Here is a 19,004-nt window from a genome sequence, read left to right as displayed (position 1 = left end):
AGTAGTTATTTTTTTTTTTTTTGGCAAAAAAAAAAACGATAACATAGAAACATAGACTCTTCATCGAAAGATGAAAAGACATACGAAAGTTACAAAGTCGAAACGAATCGCAACAAGGCTCGGGAACTACAAAACTCCCAAACTAACAAACACCGAACCTTGAGCAGCAAACATAAACAAATCAAAAGTACGCAAACAAACCACCTAGCCACACTAACATACACCAAACTTACAACTCGAAACACAACCACCTAGCCAAAAAAAAAAAAAAAAAAGCGCCAACAACTTACCATCTCCTCGCATTACCTTTTCAAGTTTTGACGACCGGTTTGACCACCACACCATCCACCTTCAACCGATTGAACATCTTACCTTTTCGATTCGTAATTTCATATGAAAAGATACAAGAAGCTCTATTTCCAATTCTAACACCAGGTACGGGAGGTGGAAGCGACAATTCCATTAAAAGTTCCTCAAAAAAACCAACCTTTCTCCCAACACCACTAATAAGGGCGGATGTAGTATGTTCCGAGTGGTTGCACGGGACACCACTGAAATACGCGATGTAGTGAAATTTTTTTGGGGTTTTTAACTAGTGACACCAGTGGATAGTGTAAATTTTTTTAGTGACACCACTGAAATAAGCCATCTAGTAGATTTTTTTTTTTTTGGGTTTTAACCAGTGACACAAGTGACTACTAATCCTAGATCTGCCACTGACCACTAATGCGTGAGTAGTTATTGTATATACATCGTGTTTAATACTAAATGTTACTCCGTACTAAATATTCATTAAAATACCGTACCAAAGTGTTATATACTCAATGTTATTAACCCTTACACATTAAATGTGGTGGGATTTTGTGTAGTTTTAGTTATATTGGAGTGTAGTTTTGAATTTGCGTTAACAAACGGTCTCTCAACTTTTGCCTATATTTACACAACGACCCCTTAAATTTACACTTTCTCGGGGGGTTAAAGTGTAAATATATAATTTTATTAAAATAAAAGAAACTAATTCCACCCGAATTTATAACGGGCCCTATCTTCACGCTCGGTTCGAGTTAAATTTTTTCGAGACCACCGTTCAATTACGAAAAATCTTACGAACCCAACGGGACTATCTATACGCGAAACGGACAATTTTTTAAAAAAACGCTAAACACAACGACAACCCGTATCGCCCGCTCGCCACGAGTTAATTTTTTTCGACAGCAGCGCCAGACTCGAAATAATTTTATGAACAAAACAAAACTAACCACGTTCAAAACGGACACTTTTTAAAAAACGCTAAATACAACGACAACCCGTATCTTTCTGCTCGTCGCGAGTTAAATTTTTCCGACAACACCGTTACACTCGAAAAAATTTATTGAACAAAATAAACTAACTACGTTCGAAACGGATACTTTTTAAAAAACGTTTAACACAACGACATCTAACACGGCGCTTAACATATGGGTCGTGTTCTCCTATGTAGTTAAATATGAATACGCAGCCCTAAAGCCCCCGCCGCAACGCGCGGGGCGGTCCGGACTAGTTAAAGTTTAAACCTAACAGGGGATGAAAATGCAATAAACAATACATCAGTGGTAAAAGTTTATATATATATATATATATATATATATATATATATATATATATATATATATATATATATATATATATATATATATATATATATGAATTGTAATCACTTGCATCCATAAATTTTCTTGAAAACAAAGGAACCAATGAGAACGCGACATGTGGCGCGAAAATCACATGTGATTGGAAAAAAAAATTCGAAAATTTTTTTTTTGAAATTTTTTTTTTTCGAAATTTTTTTTTCGAATTTTTTTTTTCGAAATTTTTTTTTAAAAATCATATGTGATTATGCATGTCAATCACATGTGATTGTAAACCCAATCACATGCGATTATGCATGACAAATCCAAGCACATGTGATTGTACAATTCAATCACATGTGATTGTGCAGGTAAATCACATGTGATTGTAAAAGAAATAAAAAATTTAAAAAAAAATTTTTTTTTTTTAAATTTCGAAAAAAAATTTTAAAATTTTTTTTTCAAAAAAAAATTTTTGAATTTTTTTCCAATCACATGTGATTTTCGCGACACATGTCGCGCTCTCATTGTTCCCTTGAATCTCAACTTAATTTATGGACTCAAATGAATATTCCTCATATATATATATATATATATATATATATATATATATATATATATATATATATATATGATTAATCAATTTTTTTTTTATATTTTTATTTTTTATTTTTTACAATTTTAGCGGTGGTCTACAAAGATTTATTTATGGTGCACACGTGTGTCACGTAAATCAACGGCGTACACTTATTCCACTACGATCCAACGGTGCAGACTGATTGAACAACCTTATAACAAATCCTCCCTAAAAAATATCATAAACCCTCGTTATCAAACACGAAAGCCCTCACTCTAGGGTTTTATTCATTCACAGTCGCTCACACAAATCAGACCAACACAGGTACTCCTTTCTCTTTATTTACTTCAATTAATTAATTCAATAATAAATTAAATACATAATATGTACATACACACATATATATCACTATATTATGTATGTCTGTATACGATTCGTTTGAAATTGTTTCTGAATCTTGTTATTGTTACCGATCGTCTCGTTTATTATCTTTAAGTTTACGTTTTGTTGTTTCTGATTATGGAAATTGATTGTAATTATTGGTATATATGATTGGAAATGGAAGTAATAATATAATAATAATAATTATATGATGCTATTCATTTTGGGGGTTTTGAAATATTAATGGTTGAATTGTTGTGATTTAGGTCACAAGATACGATTCGGCCATGGCTTTTTTAAACAGAGCTCGTGGTATACTAAGTCAGGTTGCTACTAAACATATGAATCATGAAATGTCAGTTGCAAGTCCGTCGATTTTTCAAATGTTAAGATGTATGTCAACGAGTCCGAAGGTCTTCGTTGGAGGTAATAATTTTGATATGTTATGTTCGATTGGATTAGTGCGGTATTGAAGTCTGGTATTGTACTGATTTTTTTCTTTTTTGTGTTGTTGTAGGATTGGCATGGGCTACCGATGATATGAGCTTGAAAGAAGCTTTTAGTGCGTATGGTGAAGTTCATGAAGGTATGGATGCTTGTTAATCTATTGGAACACGAACACGAACATGCTGTTTCTTTGTTAGACATTCAGATGTTTGGAGTTTTTGACATGTTTTTTACCTTGTAAATGTGATAGGGTTTACCATACGTGGTTAGCATTTTTTATGTATGAATAGGTATGAGCATGAATTTGATTTATCTTTTCTCTGTGTGTATACTGTATATGAGTATTATCTTGTATGCAATACTATGTGTGTATATGAAGCCTTTTAAGTTAAGGGGCTAGAATTGATATGAATTCTGTATGATGATTCACCATGTACTAATTAAGCTTTCAGTTGCTTGAGTGGCACTGTATGATTGTGTGTTCTGTATTTATATTTCATGTATCTTATTTTGAATAAGTGCATTGAAAAAAATCTTTGTACTTCAATCTTTCATACAATAGTTTTTGTTACTTATTGTTGCTTGATGACAAGGATAAGTTTGATCTGAACTGAATGTACTATTTTTTCACTTGCCACTTTGGATTTGTTTCATTTATGGATGTTACTACTTTTTGATTCTAAGTTAAAGTTTTGTTTTTTGATAAATCCCTCGTGGCTTTTTATTATATGAAACAGCTAGAGTGATCATGGATAGAGAAACCGGCAGGTCCAGAGGTTTCGGTTTTGTTACTTTTGCCGACTCTGAGGCTGCTTCTGCTGCAATCCAGGCAATGGATCAACGGGTACATTTCATTTTTTATTTACTTTTTGTTTTGTATTTACTTTTTTGGATGGATGGTTTATGATACTTTCTTTGTTTCATGGGATTACAAATTACAATTGTATATAATACACCTATAAAGAGTTGGTTACTTTTCTAGTTATCAAAGAACTTTAGTTAAGGCAACGCAAATGAATACTTTTATAACAAATTGGCTATTTTGTCAAATATTAATTTGAGTTAAAAAAATTGTACAATTTGAACACAGTTGAAGGGGTGATGTTTCAATGTATTTTCTATTGGTGACTTGTTTAAACAAATTTTGCAGGAGCTACATGGTCGCATGGTGAGAGTTAATTATGCTAACGATAGACCACAAGGTGGTGGTGGTTTCCGGGGAGGTGGTGGTTATGGAGGCGGCGGTTATGGTGGTGGAGGTGGTGGTTATGGAGGCGGCGGTGGTGGTTATGGAGGGGGCGGCGGTTATGGTGGTAGTGGTGGTGGTTATGGTGGCGGTGATGCTGCTGTTGGTGGTGATACATTTGGAAGTGGTGGCTATGGTGGAAATAGTGGCGGTGGTTTTGGTGGTGCTCAAAACTTTGGTGTTGGCGGTGGTGATAGCTTTGGTAAGGATAACGCTGATGCTGGAAGCACTTTTGCTGCTGATGATGGTCCGGTAGAAGGAAGCTACAGATACAATGATGATGAGCCTGATGACTATTTTGCCAAAAGGGGTTGACTCATGCAATTGAGTTTATTTTCAACTGGACTGCTGTTTTTGCAGCTTATTATGGTGTTAGTGTTTTATTTCTTGATGTTGAATCTGCTATATAAAACCCGACTATTACCATCTTAATATGGTAAAAACTTCATTCATGCTTGTCATAATATTTTGTGTTCTTGTTGTTTAGTACATAAGAGCTTGATTCCATCTGTTCTGAATATTCTGGTTTAAGAATTAAGATCCTTTGTTACTGTTTTGGCTTAACGATACTTTTTATTTGTTCATATCAAGATCTCAATCTGGTGAATTTCATTGTTTCAACCTCAAATGAGAACTTTTGCAATGGTTCATAATAGGTTTCATTTACCCAAAAAAAAGTAGATAAAACATGTTAATTTTCAGTAGTAATTTATGTAAAATAAAACACCACCTATCAATCTATCATTCACCTAAAGTTGACAACAAAAATTATGAGTTTCTCAACTTCATTCAGAAAACAACACCCTTTGTGCATTAAAGATTGCAGGAGACCCTTGCTTTTTCAACAATATGCTGTACGAACAGCTTCTCCATTCCATCATCATCTTCCCTCCAATAAACGGGTGTTCTTTCAACAATTTCTTCATCCCGATTCCTCAAACTTTGCAAATTCGTTACAAGCCTCATTATATGCATCTAAAGCTTCACCTGGTAGATTCAAAACAACTGGTTCATCTATAATGTATTCATCTCCTACATCACTACTTGATAATTCCCTCCAAGATTGGTGACTTTGGACTCGTTTTCTTTCTATTTCAGATTACAATTCTCTGATACGTTCTTCAAGTTGACATTTAAGGACCTCTTGTAAGCGTAAACTCAGTTCTTTTGGAGAAACTGCATCATTTGCAGAATCAAACGTACTTGTGCTTCCACTTTCATCTTTATCCGTGTTCCTTTCATATTCAGTTCAAGCATCTCAAGTTCAGCTTCAAGTTCCTAAAAGAATAATCTTTTTCCTTTATAATAAAAGATTCTTTATTATCATGTTCACAAGAAGCAAAAAACGGTGATCCATGATTGAAAGAACCGACGTTTACATTTTCTGATTTAAGATCGTCGATTGTAAGTTCTTGCATGAATAACGAATTTTTCATCTCGAGCTCATCTTCAAGATCTTGAACCAAATTGTCTTTCTGCTTCAACAAACGATTTAACTCTTCGACTTCAAGTTTATTCGCCATGAATGAGTACAATATACCAAACGACATCCCGAGACAAAAAAGTAGTGTTGCATCTGATGATCCTGCTTTTTGTTCTTCCAACTTCTTTTCAATTTGATTGTTGTGCCATCGGTCACTTGACTTGGTAATTACATTATTGCCATCGGTCACAACAAAGGGCCTGACGGTTCGCTTAGAAGGTTTCATTTCAACATGGTCCGTCTGTAACTAAGCCACAACACAACTTTCTAACGAGCTTAAAGGTCTAACAGCTAGACCAAATTTTCGTCTATGTTTGACACACACTCTATTTCTATGAGTCAAGGGTATATTTGGTAATTCAAATATGTCATCGATCACTTACTCAATCACCACCAATAAAGCCCGAAAATTGACTTGATGACGAAAACATCCCCTTTTCATAATCAAGATTCGCTTGTAGAAGGCTCACTTTTACCTTTAGAATCATCCTGTTTCATACTTTTTCTCCTTGACAACCTGCAGAAGGGCCATTTCTTGTCGAATGGTTGCTTCAAGGATTCGGGTTCGACCCTTAACAAACCCTCGGTTGATGATTCAGACTTAACTGGCCCATCAGCATGATTAATATTTTAAAATGCTGAGCTATATAACCCTCATGAGCAGCAACTGCAACCATCCATTTATCCATTTTCTCACCCTTCTACAGGGTAACAAATAACTAATCTAACCAATTTTCACAACCATAACACTTAAAGACTGAATACCCCATCAAACTAAAATTATAATTATTCCCTAATTATACTCCTTTCAAACCCTAATCCAAGAATCAAACTTTAACTAGAAACAATCAAAATTAAAGATTTTTAACACTTACCAGTACTATGAAAACAATCCGTGATACCAACTCAAGAACTCAAGATTTGGTCCGGGTATGAAAACAATCTGTGAGGGCCTTTCGTGTGAGGGTTGGTGCAAGTCGTGGTATATTTTAAATAGAAATGTTCCAAGGGATCAATTTGAAGGTGTGAATATGAGGTCAAGAAGGAATGTTGCTTCAACCTCCAATTCTTTTAAGCTCGTTGATCATGAAGAAGATTTGAATTACGGAGATGTCATTCAAAATTTGTGTATGGCGGGTAAGGTTGATAAGAAGAGTGGTTTTACGAATTCGGAAAATGGCGGGTCATCGGAGTTGACTAAGCAGAATATGACCGACGAGGCTTTCGCTGCCTTTAATAAAATGATGAGGTGTATGGCCGAGAGTGAACCACCTACGGTAAATCTTATTAATTCTAGTGATACCGCACGTCCACCAGTTAAAATCAAGAAACGGAAAAAGCGTAAGGAAAAAGTGGTTTAAGGCGCTGAAATGACTAAATTCGGGGAATTCATTAAGGACATCCGAGTTCTTTTGAGTTTTTTTGAGTTCCTTCCTCCGATTCTTGATTCATGTTTTGTTGTAATCTTTAGAATAGGTTTTTCGTCGTATCGTGTTCTTTTGTTTGTTTAGTTCGGCTTAGGTTAGGTGAGCCTCGGGATAGATGGTTCGATGTTACCCGTTTTCTATGTACGAACCTCGACGGGTCCCCTTTTGTACTTCTTGTTTGCTAGGGTCTAATCAAGTAAGCTCGTGATTGTTTTTGACATTTTTCTATATGAAATCTACACATACACCATTAATATATACACACATAAACCGATTAGTGTAGACATTGATCATTTACAAATTTTCACCCAAAAGACTTTTACACTCCAATTAGCTACGGAGTTCGAAAGAAGCCTTAATCGATGCCACAAACCATACACATCGATCAATAAAACTACTTGAATAAGTTATTCAAGCAACTATTTTCTGAAGTATATACATATGATAAACATAGCACTCATAATGGTTTAGTAGCAGCTTCCTGAATATAAGCAATGGCTTCATCTTCTGACAGTTGCTTCCCTTGTACAAGTCCTCTAACCAAAGTGTCTGCATATTCTTTAGCTGGTGCACAAATCGGTATCGTACCAGATTTAAATCCCTCAACATGAGCATATGTGCACCTGCATTTTTTCAACAAAATGGTTTTAATGCATGTACCGTTACCGGAAAAAAAAAAGGATTTATATATCTAAGGAAAAAATATGTGTACGTCATTGTTATGATCGGAATATCATTCTCCTTCCCTAAGTAAAGAACATTATGGTACCAACCGCCCTGCATAAGACCAAAACTTGTTAATATTTGCAAATTTAAAATTTGAGAATTATTTGACAAAGGTTGTAAAAGCCGCGAGTCGGGAAAGAGTCGGTCGAGTCGGGCGTTGACCAACGTTGACTTTGACTGACATTGACTAACTAAAACCCGACTCGGCCGACTTTTACCCGACTTTTTAGCGTTGACCAACTTTTAAGGTGTTTTTTGAGCGAGTCGTGAAGGGCCAGTCCCCAAACCGACGCGTTGGCTGACTTGGCGGACTTTTACAAAGTGTATTTTACTTTTAAAAAGTCAACTCATAGAAGTTGTACCTTGAGAGCCTCCAAAGCAATATTCTTATCATTTTCGATAGAATTTAAAGCGTCTAGATCGAAAAACGGAGAACTTGTATCCGTACGTCTATTCTCTTGAAGCAGAACATCATTAAACTGCTCAAGACTGCAAACAATGGCAAATCAAATTCAGCGCGAGATAAATACACTAAACAAACTGAATAACAAATTCAAACTGACGGATACATACGTGATCTTATAAAGGCACATGAACGTTTTCTCTTGATCGTTACTTTCAGGATTTAGGAACGCACCCCTCCAGGGCCCCACGTAACCGTACTCTCTTGACCAAAGATTAAACGATGCGGAACAGTCTTCCACAAGACACCCTTCGGTTGACTTTTATCTACGGCCCCTCGACATGGCTTTTGCATGCCTTCTGCCTACAAATAATCGGTGTATGATATTTGATTATTTGACTCCTAAAATTTTAAATAGTGGTATGCATTGAGATACTTTACCTGGCCACCTTGTATATAACATTGAAATCTTGATTCGCTCATGTTTGATCCAAAAGAGGCATACCAAACATCAATTTTAGATAACTCGGATCTCCAATTGTGAAAAGAAGCAGCAGGAACGTCATCTGGATTTAATTTTTGACTTTAATATATTAAAAATACAAACGTAAAAAAATTAACATATTATTAAATGTGAACTGTACCACGAGAATTTTCACTGAGTTTCAGTTTTGAAAGTGGAATTGCAACATCCTCCTCTGATGTTACTTTACCAGTCAGTTTCTCAGGCAACTTATTCGCAAGTACTGGCCAATACGCACTCAATCCCTCACGTACCTGAAAGTACATACATAAGTTACGAGTCAGAATATGATAATTAGTACTATATGAATAAGACAAGAATTTGACAAACATTACCGTTTTGATCACTTTCCATGTAGATTCAAGTGGATAAACCTCGAAGGATTCATCGATAGGTTTGTCTTCCAGTAACACTTCGACACAAGCAAGTACTGAATTTGATAAGGATTCGAGATTGTACCCTCCTTCTAACGCCATAATAATTTTTCCATTATTGCTAAATTCCATCAGCTAAACAAAGAATCAAGCACCAGGAAAATGTATTAACGTAATGGTTGCACTAAGTTTCTAACTTTACTTAAAGGAAATACAACCTTAAGACACTTTTCTATTACTTAATTTGAAGAGCAATATATTTATATAAACTGCGAATATGACACTTGATTTTTGGATGCTAACCTTTTTTAACATTACAGAATAACCATGTGGTGTGATACAGCAGCCGCCAAGTGGATCACCAATAGCTGAACAATAATACAATTACCATAGGTTAAGCTAATAAACTCATAACCAATTGACTCACATTGACTTTTAGTACGTAATATATATTTAACTTATGTATTAGACATCATATACTAAACATAACTATTTTAAACGTAAATATTTCAAACATGTGTATAGGGCACAAAATCTGAGTATTAAAAATATCAAAAATTTGACCTAACTTTGACCAAACTTTACTTTGACCGACTTTGACGGACTCAGACCCGACTTTGACTTTCTTTGACACGTCTTTTTAGCCTAGACATTTTTGACCCAAACAGAACGGGCTAGTCACCAAACCACGTCATTTACAACAATAATTATAACACACTCTTTAAATCGGACACAAGTGTGTTGCATAAATGTAATTTCAAACATGAACCAAAACTGGAATATAGTTTTTTCATATGCATTGATAATTATGAGAACTGACCTGCATCAAATCCTGCTGAAATTATTATTATATCAGGGTTAAATTCCTTTGCAACCGGGATCAATATATGGTCCCAAACTGCAATATAATCTGCATCTCCACACTGACCATTCTCCCACGGAACATTAATATTATACCCTAAACCGGGCCCCTCACCCATCTTTAAGTGTGAACCATCATCACCCCTAGGATAAAAACACCCATTCTCATGCCTGCACGTTTTGCAACATATTATAACAATAATCATGACATAAATTTACATGTTTTCACAATAGGTTATCGTGTTTCTTACCTGTGAACAGAGAAAAACAGCACCCGAGAGTCGTTATAAAACGCCTTTTGAGTACCGTTTCCGTGATGAACATCCCAATCAACAACTAATATCTTATTGATACCTAATTCCTGTAACATAACAATATTTTAACTACTTAATACATCAAATTGAAAATGTTAATTTTAAAAACCGTATATAATAATAAAAACTCCTACTTTTTGGTTAAGGAGAAAGTTCGTTGCAATTGCAACATTGTTGAAAAGACAATATCCCATTGGTTGACTTTTTTCTGCATGGTGTCCAGGTGGTCTAACAATCGCAAAAGCCGAGTTTAATTCCCCATTTGCAACCTTCTCAGCAGCCTGTTACACAACTCGTCTATTAATTTAATATAATATTTATTTATTAAAATTAAATTATTATATACTAAATGCAATTAATTATAAACGTAGTCTGGTGAATGTGATATGCACTGATCTGAAGGTGTTACCTCAAGAACAGAACCAGCAGCAAGATAAGCAGATTCTGATGAACCTTCATTGAAATAAATTGAATCGTACTTTGCATCCACCCTGTTTCTTAGTGAGGCTAGACTCAAGGAGCTAATAGTTTTGATTAAATTCACGTGATTACTGGTATGAACTGCAGCTATAAATTTATCGTCTGCTTCTTTCGCATTAAACACCACACATCTTAACACAATTTAACATTCAATTAAGATTATAAGTTACAATTACGTGAATCAATATAAATAATTTTGTGCTTATTTGTATAAATTTGTTAGTAATCATACAATAGCATTGATATAGTAATAGAACTTACTTTTGAGTAATACCAGCAGAAAGTAATTTGTCCCAAATGGCACGAATACGATCGGGGTTTTCGGAAAAAAATTCATCGTTAGGTGTTGAATGCCTACGCATACGTTCATCATACACCAATCCAACACGAAGTAGTTCAGTAGATAACGATGATGATGAAACTTGACCTCCAATTCGGTTAGTGTGATCGTCCATAGAGGAAGAACTTACTGGAACTGGAAGCCGGTAGCTGAAAGCTTTTTAGATATATTTAGGTGCTTGGCAAAATAGCTAGAGCTGTTAAAAATATGGTAAAATGACAAAAATGGGCATGAGGAAAGACAACACTTAATGCTAAATTAATATATATAATTTAATGATAACATAGTCATTAACAAACATTCGAGAACATTAGATAATAATCCAAAGTATCTTGTGGTGTTACATACACAGTTCATTTACATACATGTATCATGTAACTTCCATTAATGATATTATTTTGCTTTTCAGAAAAAATATATATTATTACTATAAATAAACTATACATAATATACAAATGAGCATATTAGCAGTTTGGGTATCCATACACTACGCAAATTAAACTGCACTAACTAAGACATATAGTACCATTATGATGATAAACAGCAACAATACAATTGAACCCAACAGTTACAATGACATCTATGATTAATATAATGATAAATTGTTCAAATATGGGTTTGAAAATCAACATCAACACTTGAGAACAATGAGCAAATAATAACATCAGATACCTTATTCAAATAGATTTTGAGCAATTAGTACTTATTAAATAAGAGAACTATGAGCTAAAATCATATCTTTGAAATACAGTAACACATTAAAATCCAAAAGTTTATTACTGTATTATTTGCTCATTAAAACCGAGAAGCAAATAACACCTATCCTATCAAGACTTGACGTATATCACCACGAGATACAATACCCAGATGTTTCTTATTACAAACATGATGCATTAACCAAAATCTAAATCTTGAAAAAGTCAAAAATTGGCCATATTCAAAAGTCAAAACAACAACATCAACAGAAAAACAGTAGAAACACATACATAACTTTAAGATTGATATAATAATGGGTTCTTAGAGTGCTCCTAATGGTGACACTCCTTCCTCTCCAGGACTAGCCGCCACGTCAGCACTTTCTTCTTAGGACTAACCCAGGACTAAACACTACCAACAATGACATACTTCCTCAAATAAATTGGGACCCACTATATTAATTAATTAATTAAATGTACAACTAAAGAAGCAAAAGGTACCACACATATAAACATATTCCTCCATCCTCAAATATTTCACAAAAGGACTAGCCAATGGACGAGAATGAGGACTAAAGTCTTGGCGGCCCCCTGGACTAATCGCTGCCATTGGTGTCAGGAGGACTAAAGGCTGGGCGGGAGTGGAGACAATACCATTGGGAGCACCCTTAGATAGATGAATGTGGACAAAAGAAACAACAGAACTTTATGCAACCAGCAAAAACATGTACAGATCAAACAACAAATTCAGGACTTGTAATAACAAAAAGTTCAACTTCAGGTTAATTTTCAGCAAATAAACAGAGAAAATAATTAAGTGCAATTAATGTTCAAAGCTTACCAAATGCGGAAAAGATTCGTGATCCGGCGAGAATTTGCGAGAGAATTCTTGAGAGGCGATAAGATATCGATATTCGATATCTTTAAAAAAAAAAAAAAAAAAGGATTTATAAATTAGGATAGTAGGGTTATGTACGTGGGAGGTTTTATTTATAATTAGGATTTAGGGTATTTTAGTGGTTCGGGTTGTTGAGCTAGACTCTGAGTCATTATTGTAATCTGTACTCATGGTTTAGTAATAAAATCTCTTGATCTTTCAAAAAAATAAAAATAATAATAATAATAATACCAGCAGAAAGTAATCTGTTCAAATGACACGCATACGATCGAGGTTTTTGAAAAAATATTCATGGTTAGGTGCTGAATGCTTACACATACGTTCATCATACACCAATCCAACACGATGTCGTTGAGCAGCGATGAAACTTGACCTCCAATTTCGTTAGTGTGATCGATCGTCCATCGAGGAAGAAATAGACTTATCACTCGAGAGTTTGACTTTAATTACTCAGTATTAACTAGTTTGGTGACAAGTTTATTTTAGTTTAAGCAGAAGCCAGTAAGATCTGGGTGATAAATTTTGCAGAGTTCATGAAAAAAAAAATAAGTTTTAGAGAACCATATAAAGGACGATAAAGTTTGTATTTGGACGACAAATCTCAAGTTTGCAGTTTCAAGTTTAAGTTTGGGAGCATATTTAGTTTTTACTTTGCCAATAGCACTTTTGTTTAATATGATATCTCTTTGTTGTCTTTTTTCATGTATTGTAACTCTTTTCGATAACATTCATTGTTTTAATGAAGTTATCGTGTTTTAATAAATTCTTTTCTTTCACCATAAAAAAAATAAAATAAAGGACAATAAAGTTAATTAAACTCTAGAAAGTCTTTTTTGTTATAATTCAGTAGGCTTATAACTACCTTTAATGGTTATAAGAACAAAGAGAGAAAAAGAGAGAAGAAGGAGAGAAGAAATATTGATATTGATATTTCAAGAGAAATAGTGCACCTTAAATGGTTACCATACATGTCTATTTATAGTATAAAATATTACTATGCAAGAAATATAATAATAATAAAATTAACATCCAATCTAGATATTTTATAACACAATCTAGATATTTTATAACACTCCCCCTTGGATGACAATTTTATTAGAGAATAACTAGTACTGCCTCGTTAAAAACCTTGCTAAAGAAAACTCATTGGGATAAAACTTTAACTAAGGGAAAAAGAGTGCAGCATAAAGTTGACTCCCCCTCAAGTAGGCAACGCCTGAGTTGTTACATCTTCTGAACATGCCTCATGCCAATATTATGAACGTGTGTTCTGAAAATAGCAGTTAGCAGTGCTTTGGTATAAAGATCAGCAGAGTTGTTGATTGAACGTATCTCATTTTAATCTGGTTGTCTTTTACGATATCTTGAGTATATGAGAAAAATCTGAGGTTTTCATCTGAAACTGTATCATCTAAATCTTTTATGTACAAGTTTGGCCCTCGTGATTTGTCTACAGTCTCCTTCATGGTTTGTTCAAACCGTTGTTTCAGTTCCTATTCCCTTTCAGTCTTTTTCTGAGCCTTACCAATATACCATTCTTTTCCATCGAACTTATGACCGTTAAGACCGTTTATAGCTTTAGCGCCTCGTCAGTATTTATGTTTTGTTCTGTAACATCCCGCGTTTTTCCGTTAAATTTAATTTTAACACCGTCTTTTTTTTTAAAACATAATCTTTCGTATTTAAATTAATAGTTTCCGTGAGTAACGTTCATTATATTCCCGCTATTTAATTTTGACATCACCCGTTTACTCGAGCGTTTTAAAAATATTCGATCGGTTAAATCCCGCACCCGCTTTGAAACTCGAGGGACCGGAGTTGCCAAATGGGCAAACTAGTTGACTAGGTCAACTAGTCAACCCATTTTTCCACCATTCATTCATTCCATCATCTTCCTCATCTCTTTTCTCTCCATCTCAAGAACACACACACAAACCCATTCCATTCATTCATCATCTAAATTCAATCTTGGAAGCTCACAACAAATCCGATTACATATTCGTGATCCTCTCATCATCCTCTTCGATTTGGTACCAATTTCATCCATTTTGGGTAACTTTCTAAAATCACTAATTTTCTCTAAATTCGTTTTATATACTTGAAATTGTGTTAGTTAGTGTCTATGGCTCGTGTATAACATAAATATATGTTTTGTTTGCTCGATTCGTTGTTTTGAGTAACTAGTTTGAACATTTGAAATGGGTGTGCTAAATCTTTGATTTTGGATGAGTTAATGTTGTTAAATTGTTAAAGTTCATGTTTTAATTGTGTTACTAGTATCACTAGCTTCGTTTTGATGCGTAGGTTGATTAAGGAAACTTCAAAAATATGAATATTGATTTTTGCGGATTTTGGTTAGGGTTTGGTAGACTTAAAACGAGCTTTTGATGTTTCGAATGCCATGAAATGTTATTAGTAAGTGTTTAGTTGTAATGTATGCTTCATTACCTTCAAAACGGCATATCGTATGTGTAAATTGGATTCCCGAATCATAAAATACGTTTTACGAACTTGAAACTTTGAAAATAAACCTTTCTTGATCAATTGACGAGTTTTCGGTTATTGTAAATGATGTTTTTGATTGATGATATGTGGTTAGTTGTATTCCTCGTCAAAATACCTTTTCGACGATATATGATAGGCATTATAAGTGTTTGCGGGTCAAGAGTTGGGTTAGAAAATGTTTTGGTTCGTGCATACTTTGAAAAACTGACCAGAAATCTCTGCCCAGATGGTGGCGCGGCGCGCCCCATCCCCGCGCGGCGCGCGGATTGGCCTGGCCAGATTCTGCCTTGTTTGGCGCATTTCACGCGAAATGTTTGACTAGCTACCGACCTCCGATTCACATGAAACTTGTTTTAATATACTTGTATATGAATATTTAGCATAGAAAAATAGTTCGGGACCCGACCCGAACGCGTTGACTTTTTCGTTGACTTTGACCAAGTTTGACTTTTAGTCAAACTTAACCAAACTTTTATACAATCATTCTAACATGCTTTTATACTTGTTTCTTGTATGAAACTTGACAACGTGATTCACATACTATACTTAATCGAGTCGTAACGAGCCATAGGACTAATTGAACACATTTCACCCGACTTTGTGTCGTAACCGGTTAATTGATATAACTTACTTGTTTAGGTCAAGGCTAAGCAACTTTCATGCATACGTTACTTTGTGAAGTACTTTTATACTCGTGCACTCGAGGTGAGATCATAGTCCCACCTTTTCAACAACTTTTTATACTTTTAAATTGTGGGCTGAGAAACATATACTTTGTTACATTTTGTACTACTTACTTTTATACTTTGAACACAAGTACAAGGAAAACAAACATTCCACAGCGAGTTAGAACAAAAATCCTCAATTCGATTATCATTAGTTACACTTGCAGGGTGTAAGCGAGAACTTATATTGTGTGGCCATACGGGTTTGACAAACCCTCATTACGGACGGTTCGCTACCGTCTACGGATGAAATATATTTTCGAGAAACAGTGTATGTTCTAACACTATTGTGATGGGGTTCTATGGAAGGAAACGTTAAGTCTTGATAATTGGGTGCTCGCGAACAATACTTTTGGAATGCAAACGATTTTGATAATCAACTATGGGAATACTAAATCTTGTGGTTCAAAAACAACGTTTACAAATACATCTATGATTTCACCAACGTTTTTCGTTGACAGTTTTCTATATGTTTCTCAGGTTCATACTCGGCTACTTGATACACGCTTCCGCACTCTTTGATTACTTGATTGGAGTCTACCATGCATGCATACGCTAGGGATAGCATTTTTGGATTCAAACTTTTGTCTACTTACTTACGCTATTTATAGCAACTGTGGTTTCAAACTAATTATGTCGCAAGTTATTTCATTCATACTTTATAACTTTGTAAACTTAAACTTATTGTCGATCCGTTTGTTAAACTAAACTTTGTACCTTTCAAATGAACGCGACATAATTTTGGTCAAACGAGTCTCATATAGGGACTACGACCACGCAACGGGACCTAAGTTAACGACGCCGTCAATAACGGTTTTGGTCGGGTCGTTACAAGTGGTATCAGAGCGTTGGTTGTAGAGAACTAGGATGCATTAGTGTGTCTAACAGAGTCGTTAGGACGCATTAGTAAGTCTAGACTACAACCGGATAGTTAATCATTGCATTCTGACATACATTTGCTATAGATAGCACTTACTTGACTACTTGTGCATTATACTTGAATCATTCTTAGGAAAACTTTTTAATGGTACCCAACCTTCATTATACGAACTCGTATCCTGCCACTTTAGTTCGGGAACTCTGACTCCTTGGTTGTTATTCCCCCCGTCTCATCTTACTATCCATGAATATTGTAAAGTCACTGTCACTACTCTAGATGAGTATCGTCATCACCATTTATCGCTACGGTTGCGTATTACTTGTTATCATGACTCGTTACTCTTTTCATACCTAAATACAATATTGTCTGACTCGAACCACATTGACGTGAACAATCAACTATACACTTCCCTCGGGGAACGCATCTTCAGAGTTGCACCAATTCTTTCGATTTAATACGAGTCACGTTTGAGACGTCGTTACATTTTGTTTATTTTAGATTTTCGCGATGACACGAACTTGAATCTATGGAGTGATGTGGGAATGGAGGTATGAGTTAGCGTAATATAACTACACTCGATCAACGTAGTTATATTACGGTAAGACATACCAAAGTTCTAGTGACGCGTGATGGTGGTTAGACTCGATCAACCTAAACACCACCATGTGCCATGTACATGACTTCATCTTTTCAGGTTTGGACATCCGAAAACTCCGAGAATATTTATAACAACCATACCGGGGACACACCTTCAATTATTGTCAAATTATATTTATGCTTCCGAATGAATTACCAATTCCATTCGACTTCAACCGTATGTCACACGGGTATACTAGCTCGTCCTCGCGCAGTCTTGTTGACTAACTACAATTTACTCGTTATGCTCACATCGGGGCGGAAACTTCTCTTGCATCACCCTCGTACTTCCGGTTCAGGAGGTCCTTATTCTAAATTCTCAATGGAGAGCGACTCTTCACGTCATACAAGTATTCGCCGCGAGGGTGGATAGTCCTAACAATCGTTTTCAAAACCCGATAAGAACTTGCCCCGACGAACGTTTTTGGAAACCGATAAATCTTCCGCGACGCGAATTTTCTTGAGAAATTTGTCCTAGCTAACGTTTTCAATTCCTAGCAAACTTGTTCAATATGCCTTAGGGAAATGTACCCCGTTTCGGATCGAGATCCTCGTTTCACTTCTAGATTTTGGAGTACCTTACAAAAAGCCTCGGGACCGCGTTTAGACATGAGTACCGCGTACCATCCACAACCCGACGGACCGAACAAACATGCGATTTAAACCTTGGAAACCATAATACGAATTTGTATTACCAACTTCAAATTTTCTTGAGAAACGTCTTTGCCTTTAATCAAACTCTCTTACTACAAAATTTTCATTCGAGTATTGACGCCACGCCTTCGAAACCTTATATGACCGGAAACGTCATTCTCCTTTTGTCGAACCAAGTAAACGATGACCAATTCACCGGGACCGGGATTATGCATGAGCGACCGAGAAAACTTATCCATATCCAAGAAAGACCCAACACGACTCGTTGTCGCCAAATGAGCTACGCCGATTTAGACGTAAACATTTCAAATTCCACGTGGGAAACCGCGTCACGTTAAGAGTCGCACCTTGGAAAGGTGCAATCCGTTTCGGGAAAACGTAGGAAGCTAAATCCGCGATATTTTGATCCTTTAAATTCTTGGGGTGTTTTGGACCCGTCGCTAGCCGTTTAGACTTTTCCGACTCATTTTGAGTCTCCGTTTATCCTACATTCGATGTATCAACTTAAAGACGTGTTTTGCGAAACGAGAACTTGTTATCTCCTTTGATGAACTCACTATCGACGATAACCCTCACTTCCTAGGAGGACCGGTTGAAACCATAAATCGTGAAGCCAAACCTTAAAACAACATATGATCCCGACCGTCAAAATTCGTTGAAATACCCTAGGACGTACTTCTCCCTCACTCGTAGAATTGGCAACGCAAGATTTCGAGGAAGATTCAACAACTACTACTTCCAACTAAATTTCGGGACGAAATTTCTTTTGAGGCGTGGATAATGTAACATCCCGCGTTTTTCCGTTAAATTTAATTTTAACAC

At 35.5% G+C, this 19,004-nt stretch overlaps 2 protein-coding genes across 2 annotated transcripts; one reads left to right on the top strand and one right to left on the bottom strand.

The window, feature by feature from the left end:
* The first annotated feature begins 2,379 nt into the window (after window positions 1-2,379).
* On the top strand, window positions 2,380-4,822 carry LOC139865953 (glycine-rich RNA-binding protein 2, mitochondrial-like). Its single transcript, XM_071854074.1, has 5 exons — window positions 2,380-2,508; window positions 2,832-2,991; window positions 3,083-3,151; window positions 3,750-3,856; window positions 4,163-4,822. Exons 2-5 carry the CDS (start codon window positions 2,853-2,855, stop codon window positions 4,571-4,573), a joined length of 726 nt encoding a protein of 241 aa, XP_071710175.1. The 5' UTR covers window positions 2,380-2,508; window positions 2,832-2,852; the 3' UTR covers window positions 4,574-4,822.
* Window positions 4,823-7,393: 2,571 nt separating this feature from the next.
* Window positions 7,394-11,401, bottom strand: LOC139866282 (histone deacetylase 5-like). The gene is given in 14 exon segments (XM_071854473.1): window positions 7,394-7,791; window positions 7,881-7,945; window positions 8,257-8,383; window positions 8,468-8,531; window positions 8,534-8,660; window positions 8,739-8,863; window positions 8,942-9,074; window positions 9,156-9,329; window positions 9,498-9,562; window positions 10,015-10,226; window positions 10,307-10,416; window positions 10,504-10,650; window positions 10,779-10,980; window positions 11,111-11,401. Coding segments are annotated over 14 exon segments (1,911 nt in total). The 5' UTR covers window positions 11,305-11,401; the 3' UTR covers window positions 7,394-7,625.
* Between the last annotated feature and the right edge of the window lie 7,603 nt (window positions 11,402-19,004).

Source organism: Rutidosis leptorrhynchoides, chromosome 9, assembly GCF_046630445.1.
Source record: "Rutidosis leptorrhynchoides isolate AG116_Rl617_1_P2 chromosome 9, CSIRO_AGI_Rlap_v1, whole genome shotgun sequence".
In the NCBI taxonomy this organism is placed as follows: Eukaryota; Viridiplantae; Streptophyta; class Magnoliopsida; order Asterales; family Asteraceae; genus Rutidosis; species Rutidosis leptorrhynchoides.
This window is presented reverse-complemented; position numbering and strand designations above follow the sequence as displayed.

Excerpts from the sequence above, each read along its gene's own strand:
- LOC139865953 (XM_071854074.1), top strand. The coding sequence starts at position 2,853 with ATGGCTTTTTTAAACAGAGCTCGTGGTATACTAAGTCAGGTTGCTACT. Across the intron at positions 2,992-3,082 it reads TCCGAAGGTCTTCGTTGGAG|GATTGGCATGGGCTACCGAT; the intron begins GTAATAATTTTG and ends GTGTTGTTGTAG. Across the intron at positions 3,152-3,749 it reads GTATGGTGAAGTTCATGAAG|CTAGAGTGATCATGGATAGA; the intron begins GTATGGATGCTT and ends TATATGAAACAG.